This window comes from Esox lucius, chromosome 5 (assembly GCF_011004845.1).
Source record: "Esox lucius isolate fEsoLuc1 chromosome 5, fEsoLuc1.pri, whole genome shotgun sequence".
Taxonomy (NCBI): domain Eukaryota; kingdom Metazoa; phylum Chordata; class Actinopteri; order Esociformes; family Esocidae; genus Esox; species Esox lucius.
In genome coordinates, this window is record NC_047573.1 from 23,938,359 (window position 1) to 23,960,797 (window position 22,439).

General features: G+C 40.4%; 2 protein-coding genes across 4 annotated transcripts; both read right to left on the reverse strand.

Annotated features, from left to right (window-relative positions):
• Positions 1–930: 930 nt before the first annotated feature.
• On the reverse strand, positions 931–5,268 carry LOC105024540 (cytochrome c oxidase subunit 6B1). Its single transcript, XM_010894534.5, has 4 exons — positions 5,147–5,268; positions 4,182–4,295; positions 3,407–3,507; positions 931–1,188 (listed from the first exon to the last, which is right to left on the reverse strand). The coding sequence occupies exons 2-4, from the start codon at positions 4,285–4,287 to the stop codon at positions 1,135–1,137; spliced, it is 261 nt and encodes an 86-aa protein (XP_010892836.1). The 5' UTR covers positions 4,288–4,295; positions 5,147–5,268; the 3' UTR covers positions 931–1,134.
• A 1,446-nt stretch (positions 5,269–6,714) lies between these two features.
• fam234a (family with sequence similarity 234 member A) lies at positions 6,715–22,328 on the reverse strand. Of its 3 annotated transcripts, none has more exons than XM_010894535.4 (12): positions 22,241–22,328; positions 19,984–20,271; positions 19,701–19,811; positions 18,473–18,646; positions 17,447–17,571; positions 12,702–12,834; positions 11,583–11,715; positions 11,129–11,272; positions 8,896–8,977; positions 8,658–8,810; positions 8,344–8,446; positions 6,715–8,009 (listed from the first exon to the last, which is right to left on the reverse strand). In XM_010894535.4, the coding sequence occupies exons 2-12, from the start codon at positions 20,234–20,236 to the stop codon at positions 7,804–7,806; spliced, it is 1,617 nt and encodes a 538-aa protein (XP_010892837.3). In that variant the 5' UTR covers positions 20,237–20,271; positions 22,241–22,328; the 3' UTR covers positions 6,715–7,803. The 3 variants fall into 3 exon arrangements, with proteins under 3 accessions (XP_010892837.3, XP_019901770.3, XP_034148361.1); XM_020046211.3 differs by having other exon boundaries at positions 22,236–22,327; XM_034292470.1 differs by having other exon boundaries at positions 19,984–20,298; positions 22,241–22,325.
• Positions 22,329–22,439: the final 111 nt, after the last annotated feature.

A 22,439-nucleotide genomic window follows, 5' to 3' on the forward strand; every position in this document is an offset into this window, starting at 1 on the left:
GTACACTTGCTTCTTAAATGTAACTTTTGCATTCTTGAAAATATGAATATATACTATTTTTTTTATTGATATATTGGTGAACTTATAAACGTTCAGCACCTGTTGTTAGAAAGACATGTTTGCAGACTAAGTGACCTTTTCAGTGAAGTTCATATGAACATTATTCTTTGAAACCATTTGTTGGCCATTTGTTGCAAAAGTTGTAACGTAGTTAATCATACGTTTATTTGGAGACAGTATATTACCTATAAATACAGTTCATTGGTGTGTGAACACATTTGCTTTCAGGTGAAAAACACCTCATAATATGTAACTTAACTTCATGTTTAATATGCAAACACTGAAAACATACCTCAATAGAGAAGATCTGATCTTTAATAAGGGATATTTGCTGAACTCTTGTATGATCTCTTACATTTGAGTATATTCCATAGTTGTCGTTATATTCCCATACCAGTAGTATTTTGTTGCATGGACAGTTTGTGACTCCAGGTATGCAGATGTAGAAAGGTAGACCCTTGTGTTTTTATGAGGATTTGCTGCTTTGTTGAACCACACTATAGCCTATTTCTTACAATAATATACTGTGTACCTTTGTATGTGACAAGAAGTTTCTTTTTAAATGCAGTTTTATGTATTTGATTTTAAAATGTCTGTCAGCAGGTATTGGTTTTCTTCCCAATTTAGGCTAAATATTGGGAATACACTGCACCTTGGTCATGCTTTAAGTGATAGTGGCTATAACTCTAGGTGTGACATTACCTGTTGAAATATTGTAATTATTTTTTTAATCTTGCTCAAATAAGGGTATATTTAACACAGGCACATTTTCAGTAAATAAAATAAATGCCTTCAAACCAAGGGACATTATTTGTCTTGGTGTCATCCAATGCTACTTTTCATCAATGCAAAAAAACAAACAAGAGCGACTGTTTTGATAAATATAGCCTGAGACACTTTAATGCAGAATCTGCAATACAATTCTTCACTTTGATTAGGAATGACTGTGATGTTCATTTATAATGTGTTCACATTCCAGAAGAGCAGTAGATGTAAGGTAGTAGAGAACCAACCCAAGTTTCTACCACTTGAACAAACATTTTGTCATGAAGACCACTTCTTTGGAGATTCCACTTAAATCTTCCCTGGGAACGTCCCTTCTGCCCTCTGGTCATCCCATTTCTGGATCTGGTGGACAAACAAGTCAAATTAACATTGACAGACCATAGAATGGACTAGTAAATTAATGAGAATGTTCACTTCACAGACCATTTCTCTTTTATGTTTTTTATTGGATTTGTAGGATGATGTACTATTTGTACAATATGTAACCATTTGTCAGATACTGTTATTGAACACAGACTAGATCAATAAACTTTAAGAAATTGCAGATGTTTAAAAATAACTAAACAGTAACGAATTTGACAGCCACCATGGTATATTTGCTGGACTAGATGGTCTTTGTTCTGTTTTTGCTTGAAATGTTTGTTCTTCTCTTCTGTTTCTATTTTCAATCTCATCTATTTAAAAAAAAAAACTTCTTTACATCAGCAGTTCTCACAAAGTGCTTTTACCTATTTTCAATTATTTGCCAGGGCAAAAGGGGAAAAGAACACCCCCTTATAAAAACACATACACGTGCTGTTCATAAAATTAGAATATCATCATAAAGTTGATTTATTTCAGTAATGAAACTTGTATAATGTATACATTCATTCCACACAGACTAATATTTCTAGTGTTTATTTCTTCTAATTTTTATGATTATAACTGACAACTAATGAAAATTTGAATATTGTGAAAAGGTTCAATATTGAAGACACCTGGTGCCACACTCTAATCAGCTAATTAACACAAAACACCTGCAAAGGCCTTTAAATGGACTTTCAGTCTAGTTCTGTAGGCTACACAATCATGGGGAAGACTGCTGACTTGACAGCTGTCCAAAAGACGACCATTGACACCTTGCACAAGGAGGGCAAGACAAAAAAGGTTGTAGCTAAAGAGGCTGGCTGTTCGCAGAGCTCTGTGTCCAAGCACATTAATAGTGAGGTGAAGGGAAGGACAAGATGTGGTAGAAAAAAGTGTACAAGCAATATGGATAACCGCACCCTGGAGAGGATTGTGAAACAAAACCCATTCAAAAATGTGGGGGAGATTCATAAAGAGTGGACTGCAGCTGGAGTCAGTGCTTCAAGAACCACCACGCACAGACGTATGCAAGACATGGGTTTCAGCTGTCGTATTCCTTGTGTCAAGCCACTCTTGAACAAGACACAGCGTCAGAAGTGTCTAGCCTGGGCTAAAGACAAAAAGGACTGGACTGCTGCTGAGTTATGTTCTCTGATGAAAGTACATTTAGCATTTCCTTTGGAAATCAAGGTCCCAGAGTCTGGAGGAAGAGAGGAGAGGCACAGAATTCACGTTGCTTGAAGTCCAGTGTAAAGTTTCCACAGTCAGTGATGGTTTGGGGTGCCATGTCATCTGCTGGTGTTGGACTGTGTTTTCTGAGGTCCAAGGTCAATGCAGCCGTCTACCAGGAAGTTTTAGAGCACTTCATGCTTCCTGCTGCTGACCAACTTTATGGAGATGCAGATTTCATTTTCCAACAGGACTTGGCACCTGCACACAGTGCCAAATCGACCAGTACCTGGTTTAAGGACTATGGTATCCCTGTTCTTAATTGGCCAGCAAACTTGCCTGACCTTAACCCTATAGAAAATCTATGGGGTATTGTGAAGAGGAAGATGCGATATGCCAGACCCAACAATACAGAAGAGCTAAAGGCCACTATCAGAGCAACCTGGGCTCTCATAACACCAGAGCAGTGCCACAGACTGATCGACTCCATGCCACGCCGCATTGCTGCAGTAATTCAGGCAAAAGGAGCCCCAACTAAGTATTGAGTGCTGTATATGCTCATACTTTTCATGTTCATAGTTTTCAGTTGGCCAACATTTCTAAAAATATTTTTTTTGTATTGGTCTTAAGTAATATTCTAATTTTCAGAGAGACTGCATTTGGGATTTTCATTAGTTGTCAGTTATAATCATCACAATTAAAAGAAATAAACATTGAAATATATCAGTCTGTGTGTAATGCATGAATATAATATACAAGTTTCACTTTTTGAATGGAATTACTGAAATAAATCAACTTTTTGATGATATTCTAATTTTATGACCAGCACCTGTAGATAGTCGTTTTGGTCTGTTTCTGTGTTCTATTAATTTTAAATAAATAATGCAACATAAGTGAACAAATCAACTCAAATTGCTTTAAATTTTACTTTTAAACCAGTCACACCACAGTGAATGAGTGTTACCAACAGGCCTACTTCAGAAATCCATTCCAATTCATTTAAAGATGTTTAGCTAATGAAAAGGTATGCCTTGAAAGCATTTACCCAGGACATCGGACACAATGATTTGTAGACCCTCTTATACCAGTCACATGGGGCAGTGTCGACTCCTTTGGCATCCAGGGATTTTTGGCAGCGATGATAATCTACAAATACAACAAAAACATGGAGATGTTCAAAAAAACTGAGTTTAGAGAAAGGGTGATTGGTCAAGTCAGTGGATTACAGTACTCTAAAATGGTTGAGGTTATGATCTTTAACCCTTAGATAGCTGGACCTACCGAATTAACATGGCCTAAGGAGACCCTAAATAACATTGTTTTGCCTCTCGTAAAATGTATTTTCCATCGCAAAGTGCCAGATGTAACATATGGTGTGAACACTAGTGACTATATTATTTAAATAGTTTTATTGAAAAATGTACACCAATGTTGGACATCATGACCATTTTTCATGCTTTGAATTATTAGAAATTAACATTTGGTAAAATATTTTGTAGACAGGAACTTTCTGATTTGTCTTTACAAAGATTAGTCAACAGATGGTGCTAAAGTGTTTATTATGCTTTTATATGGAAGACAGTGGTGTTCTTTAATGTATTGATCATATAGATACTTTACCAGCTGTTTGAAATCACTTCTGTATATGTTATATCAGGCTTGAAATGTATCACCTTTGAAAAGTGGTTGACATTCTAAAACAGTTTTCCACAGGCAGATGATAAAACAGGTGCAGAATAAAGAATGTGTCTGCATTATCACACTGGTCTTTGACTATTGGACCAGAGTCCTTGACTTTGACCTTTTCAGTCTAGACTTACCCAGATAATTGTAGAAGCAGTTCCTCGTCTGGTTTTGGTTTGGGAATCTGGCGTCAAAAGGAGCTGTGCGGTAGTTCTGAAGCTTTGTCGCAATATCCTCAGCCATTTTTAGGTCTGTGAGGAAAACGTACTCGAATGATGAGAATGCAAGAAAATGGAATTGGGCTTGCGTCAAAAGCTTCGACAATATCAAGAAAAAATTATTCTAAATAACAAGGTAGCTTATCACACCGACCAAGCCTACCTTGAATTGTCTACAACCTAAGTAGCCTATCAATTTAGATCCTTAATATGTGCAATTATGCCACGGTAACTAGTGATCCTTGCGGCACTATGAGCAGTGTAAATTGTTTCCCATAAAGTGCACCCTGGAGATGCAATGCGTCAGCGTTTGGCTGTCTCGCTTCTACGCTTCCCACTCGCTTGGCTTCGCTTGAAGCCCGCCTTTTAGAAACCCTAATACAATAAAAATCTTTACACAGAATGTACTTTAACAATCCTACGTATGTCATCGTTGCATATACATATGTGCATTGGAGAGTTTGGATAGGGTTACGTGGGGTGCCACAGTCTTAAAGCAAAAATGATACTCTGCACTTAGTACGCGAATTACTATTGTGATACTATATTCCAATACAGTGTCATAAGGCATATTTCAGCTGAAAGCCTAATACTTGACATTTTTCTGTTATTTTCTAATCAATATTATACATTTTCATCCATATAACTGTAGGCTACGTGTATTTCAGTTGGCCTACTCGTTGCACACGACAATGTATTAACTCACAAGACCGGCATGAGGAAACAAAATAACCGACTTGCTTGCTCAGTTTCATTTTCAGACGTTTCTCAATGTGGGTTAATCAAAATATTTCATAATTTATTTTCATGTAAACAAACATATTGGGCCAAATTCACTTCATTTAGATTTTGGCCCGTATAACAAAACAAATATTAAGGCCTACCTTTGCAAGTGCAGCGTTGTTCAAATGACTTTCTCACAAATGAATAACCAAGCACGCGCGAGCCACATTCACTCGGCTGATTGGAGTGCGCCCTTACGCACGCGGTTGCTGTGGATATCCGAGCCGTGCAGTCTTATCTGAGCGATATGGCGGACGTAGGTCACGTTGGAATTTCTCGTTCACTTTATCGTACGCAAGATCCATCACACTCAACGAAATATACACATTTGAAATTCAAATTGAGTAATTCACACAAGCTGAATTTTTTTGGGCGATATTATAAATAAAGGACAAAACATGATATCCTACATTTACAGATGTGGAAGTTGCAGCTGAATAGGTATTGACCATCAATAAGTCATTAATACCTAGCCTAAACAGTTTTAGAAAAGACGAAAACATTTGGTTTTTCTAGAAAAAGCTAACTTGTATTTGGATAGTAATAGTTTTTTTACATTTATTACTTTAATATTTATAAATTGTATACATTTTTATGTAGAGATAAAAAATAAACAGAGGGGGGGAAACATGATCTGGTTGCAAACCAGCGCATTAAACTGTCATATTAGACCCCCTGCAGCAAGTGAACCGTCCATACCTAGCGGTTTACTTTGTTCTTGTGGCATAAAACGCAATCCAGCTTTCCATGACAGCATATTGACTAATCAGCCTTACTGATAGCCGTTCTATTATTTTGGGACACAATATATGCAAATCCACTGTTAGGTCTCAATTGTGTTGTCATCGATATCTTTGTGACCAATATTTGAATAGATACCTATAGGCTACGCATCTTACAGTCTGAGCTGGTTTAACCGATCTGTCGGTTTGTAAAGCAACGTGTTGCCCTGCATGCACTACTGATTATGTCAAAATGAATCTAAAGAAACTGACATCCGTGTCAATACGTTTCTCGAGATCTTCACTAATTATTCTCAATTTTCTACAAGTCTGCTCCGTATAACGCGAAACGGCCTAAAGTTTAAACCCATTTTGCGGCTTCTCTTCTAGTGTCCATCAACTAGAAATATGTAAGCTCCAGTTACATTCTCCTCTCCCCCTAAACAAGCAGCATGTCCTAAATTAAGTAAATTAGATCCCTCAATGCACGTCATGGGGAAATATCATACCAACACACTCAACTTAGGTGGGACGTGACAGAGCGCTCGTTCTCCCTTCACGCCTGGGCAAAACATGTTTTGCGCATGCCAGTACATAGCTCAGTGCGGAAATGGTATAGGCTAAATATGCTACACAACATGTCTTAAGATATAGAAGAGCGAACGTAGTAAGACTGGACCGACCCCTGGTGCGTTCATGGGATTCAGATTCTCTCATTTGTTTGCTGTTGATTTTTGTTTCGGATGAAGATCTAAAAACATAAAATAATGGGAAACATTTGAGCAATTGCTGATATATTTTGCCTATATTCAGACTAGGAACGCCTGCATGACATTTCTTCATTCACTTACAAAAGTAGTTTTTTTTTTACATTCATTTTATTTTAATATTTGAAATTCCAACAATTAAATAATGAAATAAAAAAGAAGGAAAAATAGTTCCAGAAGCCTGGTCGAAATGTTCAATATATTAATATAATGCAAACAATCAAAACTCACTTTCCATTCATGAGTCTTAGATTTGGGCATCAATCTTGCAGATATATATTTTACGTCACTGTTTGAGAAGGAAGTTAAAGGTAGTTGCACCAGCCAATCTAAACTAGTATGAGAAATTATCAGAAGTCTACAGACCTCAATTCTAGTGTTTTTGCTAGTAAACAATTGAGCTAATGCTAGCTCACCACAGTACCTCCTACAAACTGCACACAGGGGCATAACATGTTATCCAAAATAATCTGACTGGGGAAGTCGATTAAGGGCCTAGTTACCAAAATTACAAGTTACCCCTTTTAGGAATAAAAAGTTTCAAAAAATGTATGTAAGAAATATGAGCATGAACTACTATATTATGTAGCCCATGAGTAACTTGCAAAAGTATACTAGCTTCATCTCTCTCCCTGTCATCTTTGGCCTGAGTTGAACATCAACACACAGCAAACAGATAACCAGAAACATTACATTTCCAAGGCTTGAGTCCCTTGTACAAAGTCTACAGTTTTGTCAATGTGCATTTAGAAGACCCTAATTTACAGCAACTTGGAATAGCACAGTACCACCTACCAGTATATATGATTGTCATTTAATACAGTACCTATAAGGCAATGACGTGTCATATAGAGCCACTTTTTTTGCAAATCATCCACACTTAAAATCATGCATACACATCTTTACAGAGCTTCAAGTTGCTAGAGCAAAAACTAGCCTACAGTGTGGCCCTTTAGTTGTGCTTAAATACATTAAGCTACCTCAAAATACCGGTTTGGTATATTAGTACTTTGCCAAGTAATTCAGTTATTAGTATTTAAACCAAGTCTTCCTCCAGCAAGAGGCATGACCACTTGTGCGCTAAGAAAATGGAACTTTGATTTTGGAGCAGCGATGCTCAAAAGTGCTTGGTTGAGAAGATAAAGGTGACCAGAACAAAAGCTGTTTCTAATCATGAGACGGTACCCATAGCTACACATTTTGTTTGTTTACAGCGATAACGGTTGTGAAATATATTAGCGCTACTGTTTTCATGGTAAGACCAGACCGTCACTCGGCACTGAAGCGCAGTCTTTGGAAGGCCTCTTTGATGTCCTTGTCAGTGTCCTGACTGCTCATGAAGCCAATGTGGAGAACCCGGCTGTCGGGGACATCCAGTTTCAGCTTCCGCTTGCTGAGGACCACAGTCCCTGTTGCCCCCTCGTGTCCAGTCAGCAGGATGTAGCAGGCGTGGCGGCCCCGCTCCAACAGGGTGGCTGGAGTGAAGCAGGAGGATGTAGCAGGCAGGAAACACAGGGACAACAATGAATTTACCACCCGGGAAAACACGCACTAGCTGGTCAAGTCCTCGCGTCATCGGACCTTCTCAATTCAACGCCTCCCTTCTCAAAGCACATTAGAGGAGAGGATCCTAGGTCCCTCCCACTGTCTTCCTCCAATACTATTTGAGGAGTTGAGGAATTAAGTAAACAAGGAAAAGGATATGCATTTTGTTTTCTTCTTTCTGTTGTAGTTATGTACCCTGTATATAGCATTTGAGTACCCCCCACATAATTATCTTATCTTGTTTGGTTAAATCACACAACTCACCTTTAAATGCAATGATGTGGTCCAGAACGTTGCTCTTCTCCAGGAGAACTCTGGAGTAGTGGGGGTACAGCAGGTAGGAGCGCCGCTCCAAACCTGAAAGGCTCTGAATGGAACACATCTCATTTAGAAACTGTTCTGCATTGCTGGAGAATACCACTACGACCTATGGAAATATGACCGGATAAATCTCCGGACCCAGATCTTCGGCAAGGCATGACATTGTGCTATCCCACAGAGCTAAAGCCTAGGTCCCAAGCACGAAGATGTAATGAGATGAATAAATCACGTCACATTGAAGCCATTGTAGTACTTGCCGTGGAGTTGACCTCTGAGGGTATCAACCCCCAGAACATAAACACAGAGAAGGAGTTGATGGTGTGGACTGAGGCTGGCTTGGGTGAATTGGGACTGGCCATTAGTTTGACCTCCCACAGAGTGGCCCCGGTCATTCCATCCAGGATTATAACCTAAAATACACCCAGACAAAAAGTTGGTACAGTAGCAGTCCATGTCGATGTCTGTTCTATTCCTTCTAAACTGGTCCCAACTAACCCTTTTAGTGCGGTTTCCAATATCCTCCTCAACCACGATGTCTGGTGTGCCGTCCTTGTTGAAGTGGCCAAAAGAAGGCTCACTGAGGAGAGAGGTGAAACAGTAAAGTGAACACTCTCCCACTTAGCTGTTGGCAGAAGTACCTTCATTCTCATAGTTTTTACAGATATTGTAATCCATTGTTTCTGCCTTGAGGTGATGAAAAAAGGGTGACAAAAGTTAAGGACGGCCTTGCATGGTCCCAGTTCTGATACGTTTAACTCTCAAAAACTAAAGATAACCTGGATGTTTGTCATTATTGCAAGACTGAATTTGCATTTCACAACAGGACTTCATCTATTCTGCAACATTCGAATAGGAAGCATTCATTCACAGAAGAATCAGAATCAGTCATACAGAGGTTAGGTTTCCATTTAGCTACCATAGCGATGTGTGTTACCTAGGTAGCTGCAGATTACAGTGTGTGCAGTCTAGGTTTTCTACCGCGTGGGGGGTAGGAAATGTACAGTATGTCAGCTTGTGGGGCTGACTAACTGCTTAACTACTAGAAGTTTTATTTTAAAATTAGTATTAACGTTCGTGTCAACTTATCATTAGGACGCAATGGTCATATCTGCTATGAAACAAGATGTGATTTTATGAAGGCAAATGTTTTACAACGATGTGCTTCTACTGCTCGCTCACTCATTCCCTACTATCCCTTGAGCAATGAAAATCCATTTTGCGTAATATTATTTGCTAAGTATGATGTTTTAATAAAAAAAAAAAAATATATATATATATATATATATATATATATATTCCATCATTAAGCGCAAAGTGCTATTTATTTACTGTGTAATATATTGCAATAACAATCATAACCAAAACACTAGCAATGAAGGATTTGGAATAATTGTATTAAATATCATGCAGTTTTAATCCAACACATTTAACATCATCGTCATTTTATCAGAATAACTCGATAAATAATTAGAATGATTTATCGAATAGTTGACAGAATACTTGCCTGACAGAGGCCACATTGGTGTCTCTAGTTGAAAATGATGTGAATAGTACTACCGCAGACAGTGACTCAAAATAAACATAATTTTGACAGTTCTAGCGAGTTTGTGACAAAACTGAGCTTATGTATTTTACATTGGCAAGTGTCCTTGAGGAGTTGCCTGATTCCAAATATCAAGATAGTTACAAGTATGCAAATATTTTATACAATTATAAAATATATTTTTTACAAGTGAGCAACATTTTTTTTAAATAAAATCTTGTCACTATTTTACCTTCATACATATTGCTCTCAATTTCAATTTACATAGCATAGTGGTTGGCTATTTAACAGTCATGTTTTCTAAAGAATCAAACAAGCCATGGAGTGACTGGAGTCATTGCTTTAATTCAAATGTACTGTATAGTTAAACTAAAACTTTACTGGCTACAAGCTTCAGTATAGCCACATTAAAGTATGCCACATTCCTCTTGATTTCGATTTACATAGTGTAGTTCACATAGCGTAGTGGAACCAGCCGGGGAGTGATTGGAGTCCGTTTTCATTACTGTATAGCAGTGTTTCCCAATCCTGGTCCTCGAGACCCAAAGGTTGCACATTTTTGTTTTTGCCCAAGCACTCACACACCTGATTCAAATGTTAACCTACCACTTACACACTTGATTGACACAATCAACCTATAATCAGGTCTATAATTTGAATCAGGTGTGTGAGTGCTTGGGCAAAAACCAAAATGTGCACGCCTTTGGGTCCCCAGGACCAGGATTGGGAGACAATGCTGTATAGCTATTAGCTTGCCATCTACAGTAGTCTCTTTGTAATTTAACACATGGATTGTAGTGCAGCAACCCTGTTATACCTGTTGTTGGTTTGGATGTTTGCTAATATAGGGAACTAGTTTCAAGATCCACAGAGTTTTTACTAATTGGTTTCACAATGCAGAAGTAAACCAACACCACATCTCTACACATGTTTCACATGCAACAACACCCGCTGTTTAATAAATAGCGTAGTGGTTAAAGACAGTCTACCACATAGGAAACTGCGGTTTGAATCCAGTCAGGAACAACCCTATTCATTCCTTCGAATTGTGTGCCAGCAGAACTTGCTTGTTTTTTTTTTTTTTTGGGATGCCTACATAGATTAAACAATTTCATACAGTGTTTTAGGATCTATATATATATTGCATTAACTAATCAGTGTTTATGGAGATGTATATTTTTTTACCTGAGGATGGTGCTTGTGTTGACCCTCCATAGTGAGCTGAGACTGTCGCCATCCAACATCTCCACACTGCTCCTAGTGACCAATAGCAGGTTGGACACCCCCCCTGGCTTCCCTGTCCTCAGCACTCGGCTCAGTGAATCAGACCTACAGAGGAGAAACGGCAGTCAAAATCAAGACATCAAGGTTTTGATGTTTTTTGTATGAAAAATCTTAAATAACTGCTTACTTTGAGGAAACTCAGGAGTATGTAATTAAAAGCCTGCAAGTTCAAATGTTTTACATATCGTCGTCATTTTGCGCACGTTTTGCTATTAAAGTTAGGAAAGGCAGTTTAGTACCATTAAAATTATATATATTACACAACCCCTAACCTTTATGCCTAACACTAACACCTAAACCTAACCCTGAATGCCTAAACTTAACCCTAAGCATCAAGTTGTTTGCTATATCTTACTCATAGATCGTTACAAGGCCAGAGAAGTCACTGGCTTTGCTCTCCCATTGCTTGTCTTTCTTTAGGCCTTTCTCCACTCCAGCCTTAGCCTGGGCTGCAATCTTCCACAGGGCCATGGCATACAGGCCTGAGTCTGGGGACAAATGGCAGGGACAACAGCCATAAAACATTAACATAAATATGCTGTGGGCTATGGCCAACTGGCCATATAAAGAAAAACATGTTTTTTTCCTTTTGGGTTTGGCTTTGTAAATCAGGTTCCAGCAATCTTTGCACATTCTTCAAGGCCAAAATGCTTAAGCTCTCATGTTGCCAACGCAGAACTGGTTTACATTTTTTTTTATTGTTTATTTTAGCATTATTTATACAGAGAGTCAAACCAAGGTCAGTATTTAACAGCGGAACCCTCACATCAATAAAAAAAAATTATAATAATTAAAAAAAAGAATGAACAGATACACAGCTGGTATTTAGAAAAACAGTCAACATTTAAATATCACAGCTTGTTAACTGCAACGTTTAAGTTTTGCCGGATATTTGCTAGATGGGATAGACAGGATAGATGTCATTGGCTTCGACTGTTCCATTCTAGGACACTGCTTTTCTTCCTAGTTTTTAAACGCCACTCTAGTTTAGCATGGGCTGTGTGTTTGAGATCGTTATCTTGCTGAAAGGTAAACCTCTGGTCCAAAGTCTCATGCAGAGTGATACAGCTATTCCCCATACTGGTCTGCATTCATCTCAACCTCAGTCCTTATGCGTTTCTCTGCCACTTCAAGGCACCCCTATAACACGGTGCCTCTCAGGGAGATGAACAGTACGTTTAGAATTCAGCCCATAAAGTTCCACTCCGGTCTAATCCGACCAGTGGGTCTTCTGCCACATATTTGAAGTGTCTTTAAGACAAAATCCCAGCAGGATTTTATGAGACTGACTTTAAGGAACGGCTTTCTTTCTGCCACTCTTCCATAATACCCAGCGTTCTGGAGCACCTGGGTAATAGTTGACACATGGACAGTTGACAGCATCTACCATCAGCCATTTTATGAGGTTATTGGGGTCTTAATAATAAACTAACAGCAGATCAATAGCAGGATGTGGGGAATTAGGTCTGCTCACCTTTCTGGAGTAGCACATAATCTGATCCTCTTCCTGTTGAGTGGAGGAGATGCAAGGTAATCTCAGCTGTTTCCAGAACAACCTCTGAACCAATCTGGTCTCCCGTCTTTCCTGAGAGAATCACCAGCAAAGTCTAGAGAGAAAAGGATTACAATAGCAAAAATGTATACAGGTTGGTAGTATCCCAGAGGCCTATTTATCAAGGGTGTCCACAAAAATCTGTGTAAACCATGAGTGCATTTATTTCTACTCGAAGTGGATCAATATGATTATTTGCCTGAGAATGTTGGTAGATTCACACACAGCTCTGACCATGTGTACGCACAGCACCAAGTGGTGGAATAAGGGAACTGAAATGTAGACTAGTTCATGCAGAAAACATACACTGCTCAAAAAAAAGGAGGGAACACTTTAATCACACATCGGGTCTCGATGAATGAAATACATTAAAGATCAATATCTTTACTGTACATTGTGTAATTCATTGAGAACAAAATTACATAACGGTCAATGTAAACCAAAATCACCAACCGATTGAGGGTTGGATTCAAACTCACATCTAAAATCAAAGTAAACGACTGAAATCACAGGCTATTCCAACTTGTGTGAATTTCATCATGGGAACTCAGTTGTGTTTATGGCCCCCACATGCCTGTATGCACTCTCGACAACATCTGGGCATGCTCATGAGACGTCGGATGAAGTCCTGTGGGATCGCCTCACAGACCTAGATCAGGACATTAGTGAGCTCCTGGACAGTCTATGGCACTACTTCTCGGCATCGAATGCACGGATACAGAACATCCCAGAGGTTTTCAATTGGATTCAGGTCAGGGTAAAGTGAGGGCCAGTCAATGGCATCAATGCCTTAGTCATCCAGGAACTGCCTACACACTCTAGCCACATGAGGCTGGGCATTGTCCTAAACCAGGAGAAACCCAGGGCTCACTGCATCAGCATAAGATCTGACGATGGGTCTGAGGATTTCATCCCAGTACCTAACAGCAGTCAGGGTACCGTTGGCTAGCACGTGCAGGCAAATTAAGAATTTGCCTCCCCAGACCATCACTGACTCACCGCCAAACCGGTCATGCTGGATGATGTTGCAGGCAGCATAACATTCACCATGGCATCTTCAGACTTGTTCACGCCGGTCACGTGATCATTGTGAACCTGCTCTCATCTGTGAGGAGAATGGGGCGCCAACGGCGGACCTGCCAATTCTGGTGTTCTCTGGGGAATGCCAATCGAGCTGCACGTGATGGGCTGTGAGCACAGGTCCCACTAGAGGAAGTCTGGCCCTCATGCCACCCTCATGGAGTCTGTTTCTGACAGTTTGGTCAGAGGTCATTTTGGCAGTGCTCCTTCTGTTCCTCCTCGCACAGAGGAGCAAATACCAGTTCTGCTGCTGGGTTGATGCCCTTCTATGGCCCTGTCCAGCTCTCCTCGTGTAACGACCCATCTTCTGGTATCTCCATGCTTTTGAGACTGTACTGGGAGATACGTGCCGTTGCAAGGTTTGCTGTATGGATGTGCCATCCTGGAGGAGCTGGACGACCTGTGCAACCTGAATGGGCTGCAGGTACCGCCTCAGGCTACCAGTAGTGACAAGGACACTAGCAAAACGCTAAACCTGAGAAGAATTGCACCAAAACAGGTGACCCTGATTCACAATTGCTTATGCCTCTATTTTTAAAATGTGTGAATTTAATGTTCAGAAACAGGTGCTGCTGAATGAAGCTGGCAGGGCAAACATGATTTGCTGAAGCTGGGAGGTGACTGTCGAAAGACAAATTGTCCCAACGCTCCTCTCTTTAGCAAGGTTTTGTTGCTAGTCAAGCAAGCAACAATGGAGCAAGTCAAAAAAATAATGATGGCATGCATTCAACATACTTCTACATGAATTTCAGAAAAATAATATTTATTTAAAGTTATTTCATGCTTCTGCATTGTACATTTCCCATGGCCTTGAGGGAATGAGACTATATAAGGGTAATAGAGCCATTTTGACATGCAAATAGCCATGGTCGTGCAGTGAGTCAAGTGGCAAGAACAAGTGGTATTTACAATGCCCTTCAAAGGTACTGGCAAAGTGAAGACAAACTGCTATTTTTGCTGTCCACTCAAGACATATGAAAACCGGATTAAAAGATTGAGTTAAAAGTAGAGAATGTTACTGTCAGTGTATCTTCCCCACAATTATTGTGAGAAAATTATAAAATGCCTTTGTTTACTTCACAGTGGTCATGTGACTGAATTTTCAGCCTGCATCCCATTTTTGCATGTTACACACGATCCCAACACCGCTTACTGGCATTCTCTTTAAGAGATGTGGCAGTAAACAGCCTAGGGTGGGATGGGATGATTTATTTTTTACTACAAATATATTTGAGTCCAGTCATTATGTGTGTGAGAAAATCGAAACATTGATAAGAGCGCCGATGTAGCTCAAATGAGAGTATTTTTGCATGGTATTGATACGTCTTTGACCATCAACAAGGAGTTTGTTGTGCTGGTACCAATGATTGGAAAAGCAGACTGGAGGTTGACAGAGTCAAGCTGTCAGAGTATCAACAGATGCCAAACCAGCCATGGTCAGCAAAAAGGCAGGTGTTGAAAAAGAATGTTCAGAGAGAACCTTGTCTTTGTGAGAAGTGAGCGAACAGAATCTTCCCATGTGGGGTTTACACCATAAACCATGGAGGAGGTGTGATTGTGTGGGGGTGCTTTGTCGGTGACATTGTCAGTGATTTAATTAGAATTCAAAGCACACAACCAGCATGGCTACCACAGCATTCTGCAGAGATACACAAACACATCTGGTTTGCACATAGTGGGACTATCATTTGTTTTAGAACAGGACAATGATCCAAAACACACATCCAGGCTGTCTGAGGGCTATTTGATCAAGAAGCAGAATGATGGAGTGCAGTATCAGATGACCTGACCTCCACAATCACCTGACTTCAACCCAATTGAGATGCTTTGAGATGACCTGAACCACAGAGGGAAGGTAAAGCAGCCAGTAAGTATGGAGTATGACAACCTCAGGAAGCTGGTTGACAGAATGCCAAGAATGTGCAAAGCAAAAGGTGGCTACTTCGAAGAATCAAAAATATAAATAAAAGGAATGTCTTCACAGTTACTGAACAATAGAGACGCGTCAAATGCGTATAAAATAATCATCAGAGGAGTCTCTGAAGTAGATACATGAACAGTCCGTATTTATTACAGTTAAAAGGGGAGTGGTAAGATGCTGTCCCATGTCAATAAAACACATTCCCTTTGTTCTGTCAATACCTAGGCTTCACACAAGGGGCAAGCTGTCCTCCCCCACATGGGTAACCTCTTCAACTCTAAGAGGTCTAACAGAATCCGGACAGACAATAGATGCCCTGATGAGTTATACAGATGGGCAGATTAATGAGTAACCTTATAATCTGCCGATACCAGTCAATGATGCCCCCAAACAAATACCAGATCCCCATCTCCTACATTCCTAAGGAACAAGGGACAGATACCCTTCTTGGTTTAAGCAGAGGAACATGGTCTGAGTACTTAGTGATGCTCTGATATTTATACAGACGTGTGTCACAATAAAAGAAAATAGTTACATACCAGGCAATAGTAAGACAGACATTTCCCAAATGCAACTTAGTTCAAGATTTCCATAACACTGTTGAGGCATGGACTCCATTAGACCTCTGAAGGTGTGCTGTGGTATGGCACCAAGACATTAGCAGCAGCTCCTTTAAGTCCTGTAAGTTGCTTAGTGGGGCTTCCATGGACCAGACCTGTTTGTCAGCACATACCACAGATGCTCAATTGGATTGAGATCTGGGGAATTTGGAGGCCAAGTCAACACCTTGAACTCGTTGTGTTCCTCAAATCATTCCTGAACCATTTTTGCTTTGTGGCAGGGTGCACTATCCTGCTGAAAGAGGCCAATGCCATCAGGGAATATCATTGCCATGAAAGGGTGCACATGGTCTGCAACAATGCTCAGGTAAGTGGTCCGTGTCAAGGTAACATCCACATGAATGGCAGAACCCAAGGTATCCCAGGAGAACATTGCCCAAAAAGCATCACGCTGCCTCCGCCGGCTTGCCTCCTACCCAAAGTGCATTCAGGTGCCATGTGTTCTCCAGGTAAGCGACGCACACGCACCCGGCCATCCATGTGATGTAAAAGGAAACGTGATTCATCAGACCAGGCCACCTTCTTCCATTGCTCTCCGGTCCAGTTCTGAAGCTGAACTGCCAATTGTAGCTGCTTTCGGCAGGGGACAGGGGTCAGCATGGGCACCCTGACTGGTCTGCAGCTACGCAGCCCGATACGCAGCAAACTGCGACGCACTGTTCACCACTTTTTCTTCCTTGGACCACTTTTGATAGGTACTGACCACTGCAGACCGGGAACACCCCACAAGGACTGCAGTTTTGGAGATGCTCTGACCCAGTCATCTAGCCATCATAATTTGGCCCTTGTCAAAGTCCCTCAGATCCTTACACTTGCCCATTTTTCCTGCTTCTAACACATCAACGTTGAGGACAGAATGTTCACATGGTGCCTAATATATCCCACCCACTAACAGGTGCCATGATAAGATTATTTCATCTGTCAGTGGTCATAATGTTATGGCTGATCGGTGTATATAGCATCATTTAGTCTGGGCACAGGTTATAGGGCACACAAGTTGATGAGTCAGATTGTGCGGAGACATTAAGGATACCCTAAAGGTCTACCTGTGTTGGGTTGGGGTACACCAGAGCCATGTCGCTGATGCCGTCCCCATCCAAGTCTGGGACACTGAGGACAGGGAGAGTACTGCGCAGGTTGTAAAGCTGAGGCCGTGTCCATGTTACCAATCCTGCACAGAAGTTTAGGTATTCAGAATGAACCAACAGCCTCAACCGACCTTTATTAGTTATCATTACATTTTTTTTATAGAAGAAGCATAAGCAGCATGCTTGTTTGAAATGTGGGGTTCCATCACAACTGTTGGTGGACAGGTCTACATGTTTATAGTGCTCTCCACGAATATTGGCACCCTTAGTAAATATGAGCAAAACAGGCTGTGAATTTTTTTTTTCCTCAAATATGAGTGTCACAATAACTGGGACCCATTAATAGCTGAGTCGTATAATGTTTAATGAGGTTGGAGAACACATGGCAAAGGATCTGAGACCATTCCTCCATTCAGAATCTCCCCAGAACCTTCCAAATCTGAGGCCATGGCTTGTGGACTCCCCTCTTCAGCTCATCCCACAGGTTTTCTATAGGCTTTAGGTCAGGGGACTGGGCTGGCCATGGTAAAACCTTAATTGTGGTCAGTGAACCATTTTTGTATTGATTTTTTTTAGGAGCGCTTTGGATCATTGTCCTGCTGGAAGATCCAACCATGGCCTATTTTAAGCTTCTTGGCAGAACTTAAAAACATAAAATATGAAAGTAAATATAGTTAAATTTTACTCATAATATAAGAAATGTCTAGGGTTGCCAATAATTGTGGTACAAAACCAGGACATTTTATCAATTTCTTTCCCTTTATTTCCCCATAATTTTACTTCAATCAAATATTAGATTTTGCAAATATTTTGAATAAAAGACCAAGAGGATGAACAGCAAAACAAAATAATATCACAGCCCAATTCATCAAGGGTGCCAATATTTGTTGCAGGCACTGTATGTACAAATATGACATGATACGGCTCGGCTGTCATATGCAAGATAAGCAGACAGTATGGCAGTCATGAATCACAGTCTCTCACCAGTGTATTTGTTGATGGCTGTTAGTTGTTTAGAGTGGGACACCAGACAGACTCCGCCCACGTCTCCCAGACCACACTGGGCCCAGTGGAACTCTGGGGCCAACGGCCGCTCCCATAACGTCTCCCCGCTGGTCCCGGCCAACGCCGACACATACACACAAGGGGTCTCCAGACCTGGGAGATAAAACGCAACTGAACGTGACCGATTTCCCTGGGACACAGCAGACGTGATTTTGGGCAGAACAGTGGATTCATTAGAGTAGGGACTGGAAACGGCTCATCTGTATTGTTTAGCCTTGGGACTCTGACCGGCAGCCAAACTGGACTCTGTCAACCCTTTCTACAATGCTGGGATATGGTAAGAACACGGTAAGTAGTTGAATTTTGGCATTTAATAAGGATATTTAATGTTCATTCCAACACTATTGTGTATATAAGTTAACATGAACCAACAATTATATAGCACCATCTAATCCATATACTGTAAAAGGCAAAAGCTTGACTATGTTCCACATTGTAGAATAATAGGGAATACAGCAAAACTGTGAACACATGGAATCAGGTAGCAACCAAAAAGTGTAAAACAGATCAAAACACATTTAATATTTTAGATTCTTCAAAGTAGCCACTCTTTGTACAGATGACAGCTTTGCCCACTTTTACCCTGGAATGCACCAGGTAGGCAATGCTGCAACACAGTCTGATATTTGAACAACTCCACCCATGTTTGAGCAACTCCGCCTGTCCTTTCACATTAGCTAATCAAATCACAATAGTGGGGGTAGAGCAATATAATCAGATGACGCTGCACTCGTGCTAGCTCAACCCTGCTATCCCTGAGTTAGACAGTTGCATCCGCAGAGACGGTCCAACCATTACTTCAAACAAACGTTGACATTTCTGATATTGTTATTCCCATTTAAATATGCTGTGTAGCCAATTCAATTGCCACACAGATGGTTTTATGGCTGCCTGGTCGTTTGCAATTGCTGAGCTCACCAATGCTTTCCTTCTTTAAAATGATGTACATTTGGTACACCTAAGGTTATGGCTATGTTTAAAAGAAATGTATTGAAAGCCCAGTAATGAAAAGTAAGCAGTTACATAGAAATGTACACTACAAAATTATAGCAGTAGAGAAGATAAATGAATAGAAAAATTACATTAAGACATTTGCAGCATAATGGGAAAGCATTACACATTGCCTGTTAGACCTGCATTTTAGTACCTGCATCCAAACAGCTGATGTTCTGACTGCCCTCCGTGTCCTTGAGGACAAACAGCACGTCCTTTACTTTGTCTTTGCTTGCATCCTCTATGGCCAGGAAATCATAGGTAGCTGTGAAGAAGAGAAAGGAATTATGATAAACCTTTTGTGTAAAAATAAATAAGACAATACATGAAGGGCCAGCTACCCCAGACACAGGTTGAGTCAGCTCCCGTACTAAAAAGCCTGTTCAATGGGGATTACAACCAGGAATACATCTGTGCCTTCCTAGGGTCTTTGTCACCTGCTTCAGGAAAGGTGCGATTCCAGAGGGCGAGGTACTGTGGCCGGACGGGACAGGGGATGATGAAAGAGAAGGCAAAGACAATGGTGAGGCCAAGGAAGAGGGACAGAAAGAAAGCAGCTGTCCTCCAGTGAGTCAGCTTGGCCAGACCCAAACTCCTCTTCTTGGTCTGCCCTGCGGGGGCCGCACCCCCGCCCTCAACTCCATCCTTCTGAAGAGGGTCCACTTCTGTGGCATGGTCTGCTGGCTCCATCCTCTCTTCAGCAAAGCATTACAGCCGGAATGCACCTGATGACAGAGGGGGGGATCTATGTACTAGGGGTAGCATTTTTAAATGCAGAAAGATATTTCTGAATTGTCTCAAATCTGTTGGTTGGTTCTGTAGGAGTTAATCTGAAGGTAAAAAGGTCTTGCAGGGGAAGATTGTAGGTTTTCCACAGCAAATCAAAAGTAGGTAAAGGTTCATTTTGTGTGTAGGTCCGCCTAGGTTATGGGTCCCCAATTGTCCCCATAACTTATAAGACAGAAAGTTTTATCATGTTTAGCGGGGAAAAGGTGGGAGACCTCGCTAACAAGAGCCAAAAACTCAATAATCTAAGGTCAAAATGTACTTCCAAATACAGACTGTACTATGTTCAACCTAATAGTATTAAGCTTAAATGTGCTCCTCAGCACCAACATGGGACATAGGCCTAATCAAAGAGCCAATACAAAAAGGGTTGCAATCCCTACGCTCCATTCTGAGCCATCAAGCCAAGTCCACTGATACAGGACGGATTCAGACAATTGTCTTGGATGAAAATATACTATGCTCAAATGCATGCAAAAGGAGGAAATATACCACCAGGAAATCTAATAAATCTGTGTTTAGTAGTAAATATTGCTCCATGAGATCTTATAGCATGTGTGAGGCTTCAAGGCTGGAGCAAAAAGCAGTAGCAAAAGCTTGCAACCCTGTGTCCCTCTTTGAAGGTAAATTAGGGTGACAGTTTAGTACTGATTAGTATTTGTGCAGAGGTGAACCTGCATAGAATTCTGTAATATTATATCAATCTGCATAATTCAATTTTATGAAAATGTTAGATTTCTGTAGGAATGTAAATAAGATGAACCATTCAACTTCAAAGGCATTTTATCAAGTGATATAATAAGTAACTCCACATTAGGTAATCTAGAAGAGTAAGCAGGACATTCTACCAGAAACGTTATTTTTGTGTCTTGGAATAGTTACAGTGAATAAAACTTGTATATTCCAAAAATGTCTAAAACTGATTAGATTGTAGAGTTGTTCTGTAAAGGAATATGACATTCATTAAGTTGTTAATTAATTTTTTTATTAACACTGGAAAATGTCCTCAGCCAAATTGGAGCCACATCTTTCATCAATTAGTTATGCTAAAAACAGTTATTTAAGAAAAAACACGTAATTAACACTTGAGTTGTTATCATTCACATCAAATAAATAGTATTTATAGGAAATGTACGTTTCTGGTAGAATGTCCCAGGAACACATGAAGAGATTCCTGAGATTGAAAAAAACAAGTTTCTATTTGGGATGAAGCCATCTTTCTAGATGAAAAAAAAATTCTGATATCACGCTGTGCCACTCCTTTAGTTAAAGGCCTAAATGTAATGTGTAGTTGTAGGGTTAGAGGAATGGACAAAAGAAGGCACCGTCCCTTGCTTTGTCACAAAAAACTGAAAGGTATTCATAGTTACGAGAGGACTCCAGCCATTTCCACACAATCTCACTTTAAACCTTTTCAAGTTTGCCTCGCGAATTTTCACCCAAATAAACAACAATGGCATACTTACTCCAGGACCTTGGCTACTGAAGCTAGCGAACATGTAACAACCGGTAACAACACCCAACTGCACTAATTACAGTCCTGCGCAGGGACTGAGTTCTACTGAATGTTATTTCTAGCTAAATAGCTACTGACTGTATGTGTCTAGCTAAAAATCGAAATCTACTGTTTGACATGTTAAAGTACATTGGATATAAAAATAAGATAAATAAGATTTCAATGGAACGTATGAATTTGTCCTGGTCAAACTCCCCCCAAAATCCGTCTTAAGAGCTAAACTATCTAGCAAACAGCTAACATCGCAAGTAGGCGTTAGTAACGTCATCCATACAAAAGCTAAAAACTTCTAGTTGGCTTTCCTTCTCACTGGAAATAATAAATAGGTCCACCATTCTTTTTTTAATTGCCTCATTTAGTTAAATGAAACAGCTCAATAATACTGACCTTACCTTATACACTACTTCTTTCCAGCGTTGCGTGTCTTTGATGGAGGAGGACTGTAGTCAATCCAACTCACCTGCGTAAACAAATCACTCTTTTGACAGGCCCTATCATAGAATGAGCTAACTGGAGTTCCAGTGGATGCTATTGGTAGTTCTCTTGCCAACCACCCCTCCAATAGGCCAGTTCGAGCATATTGGGCGTGTT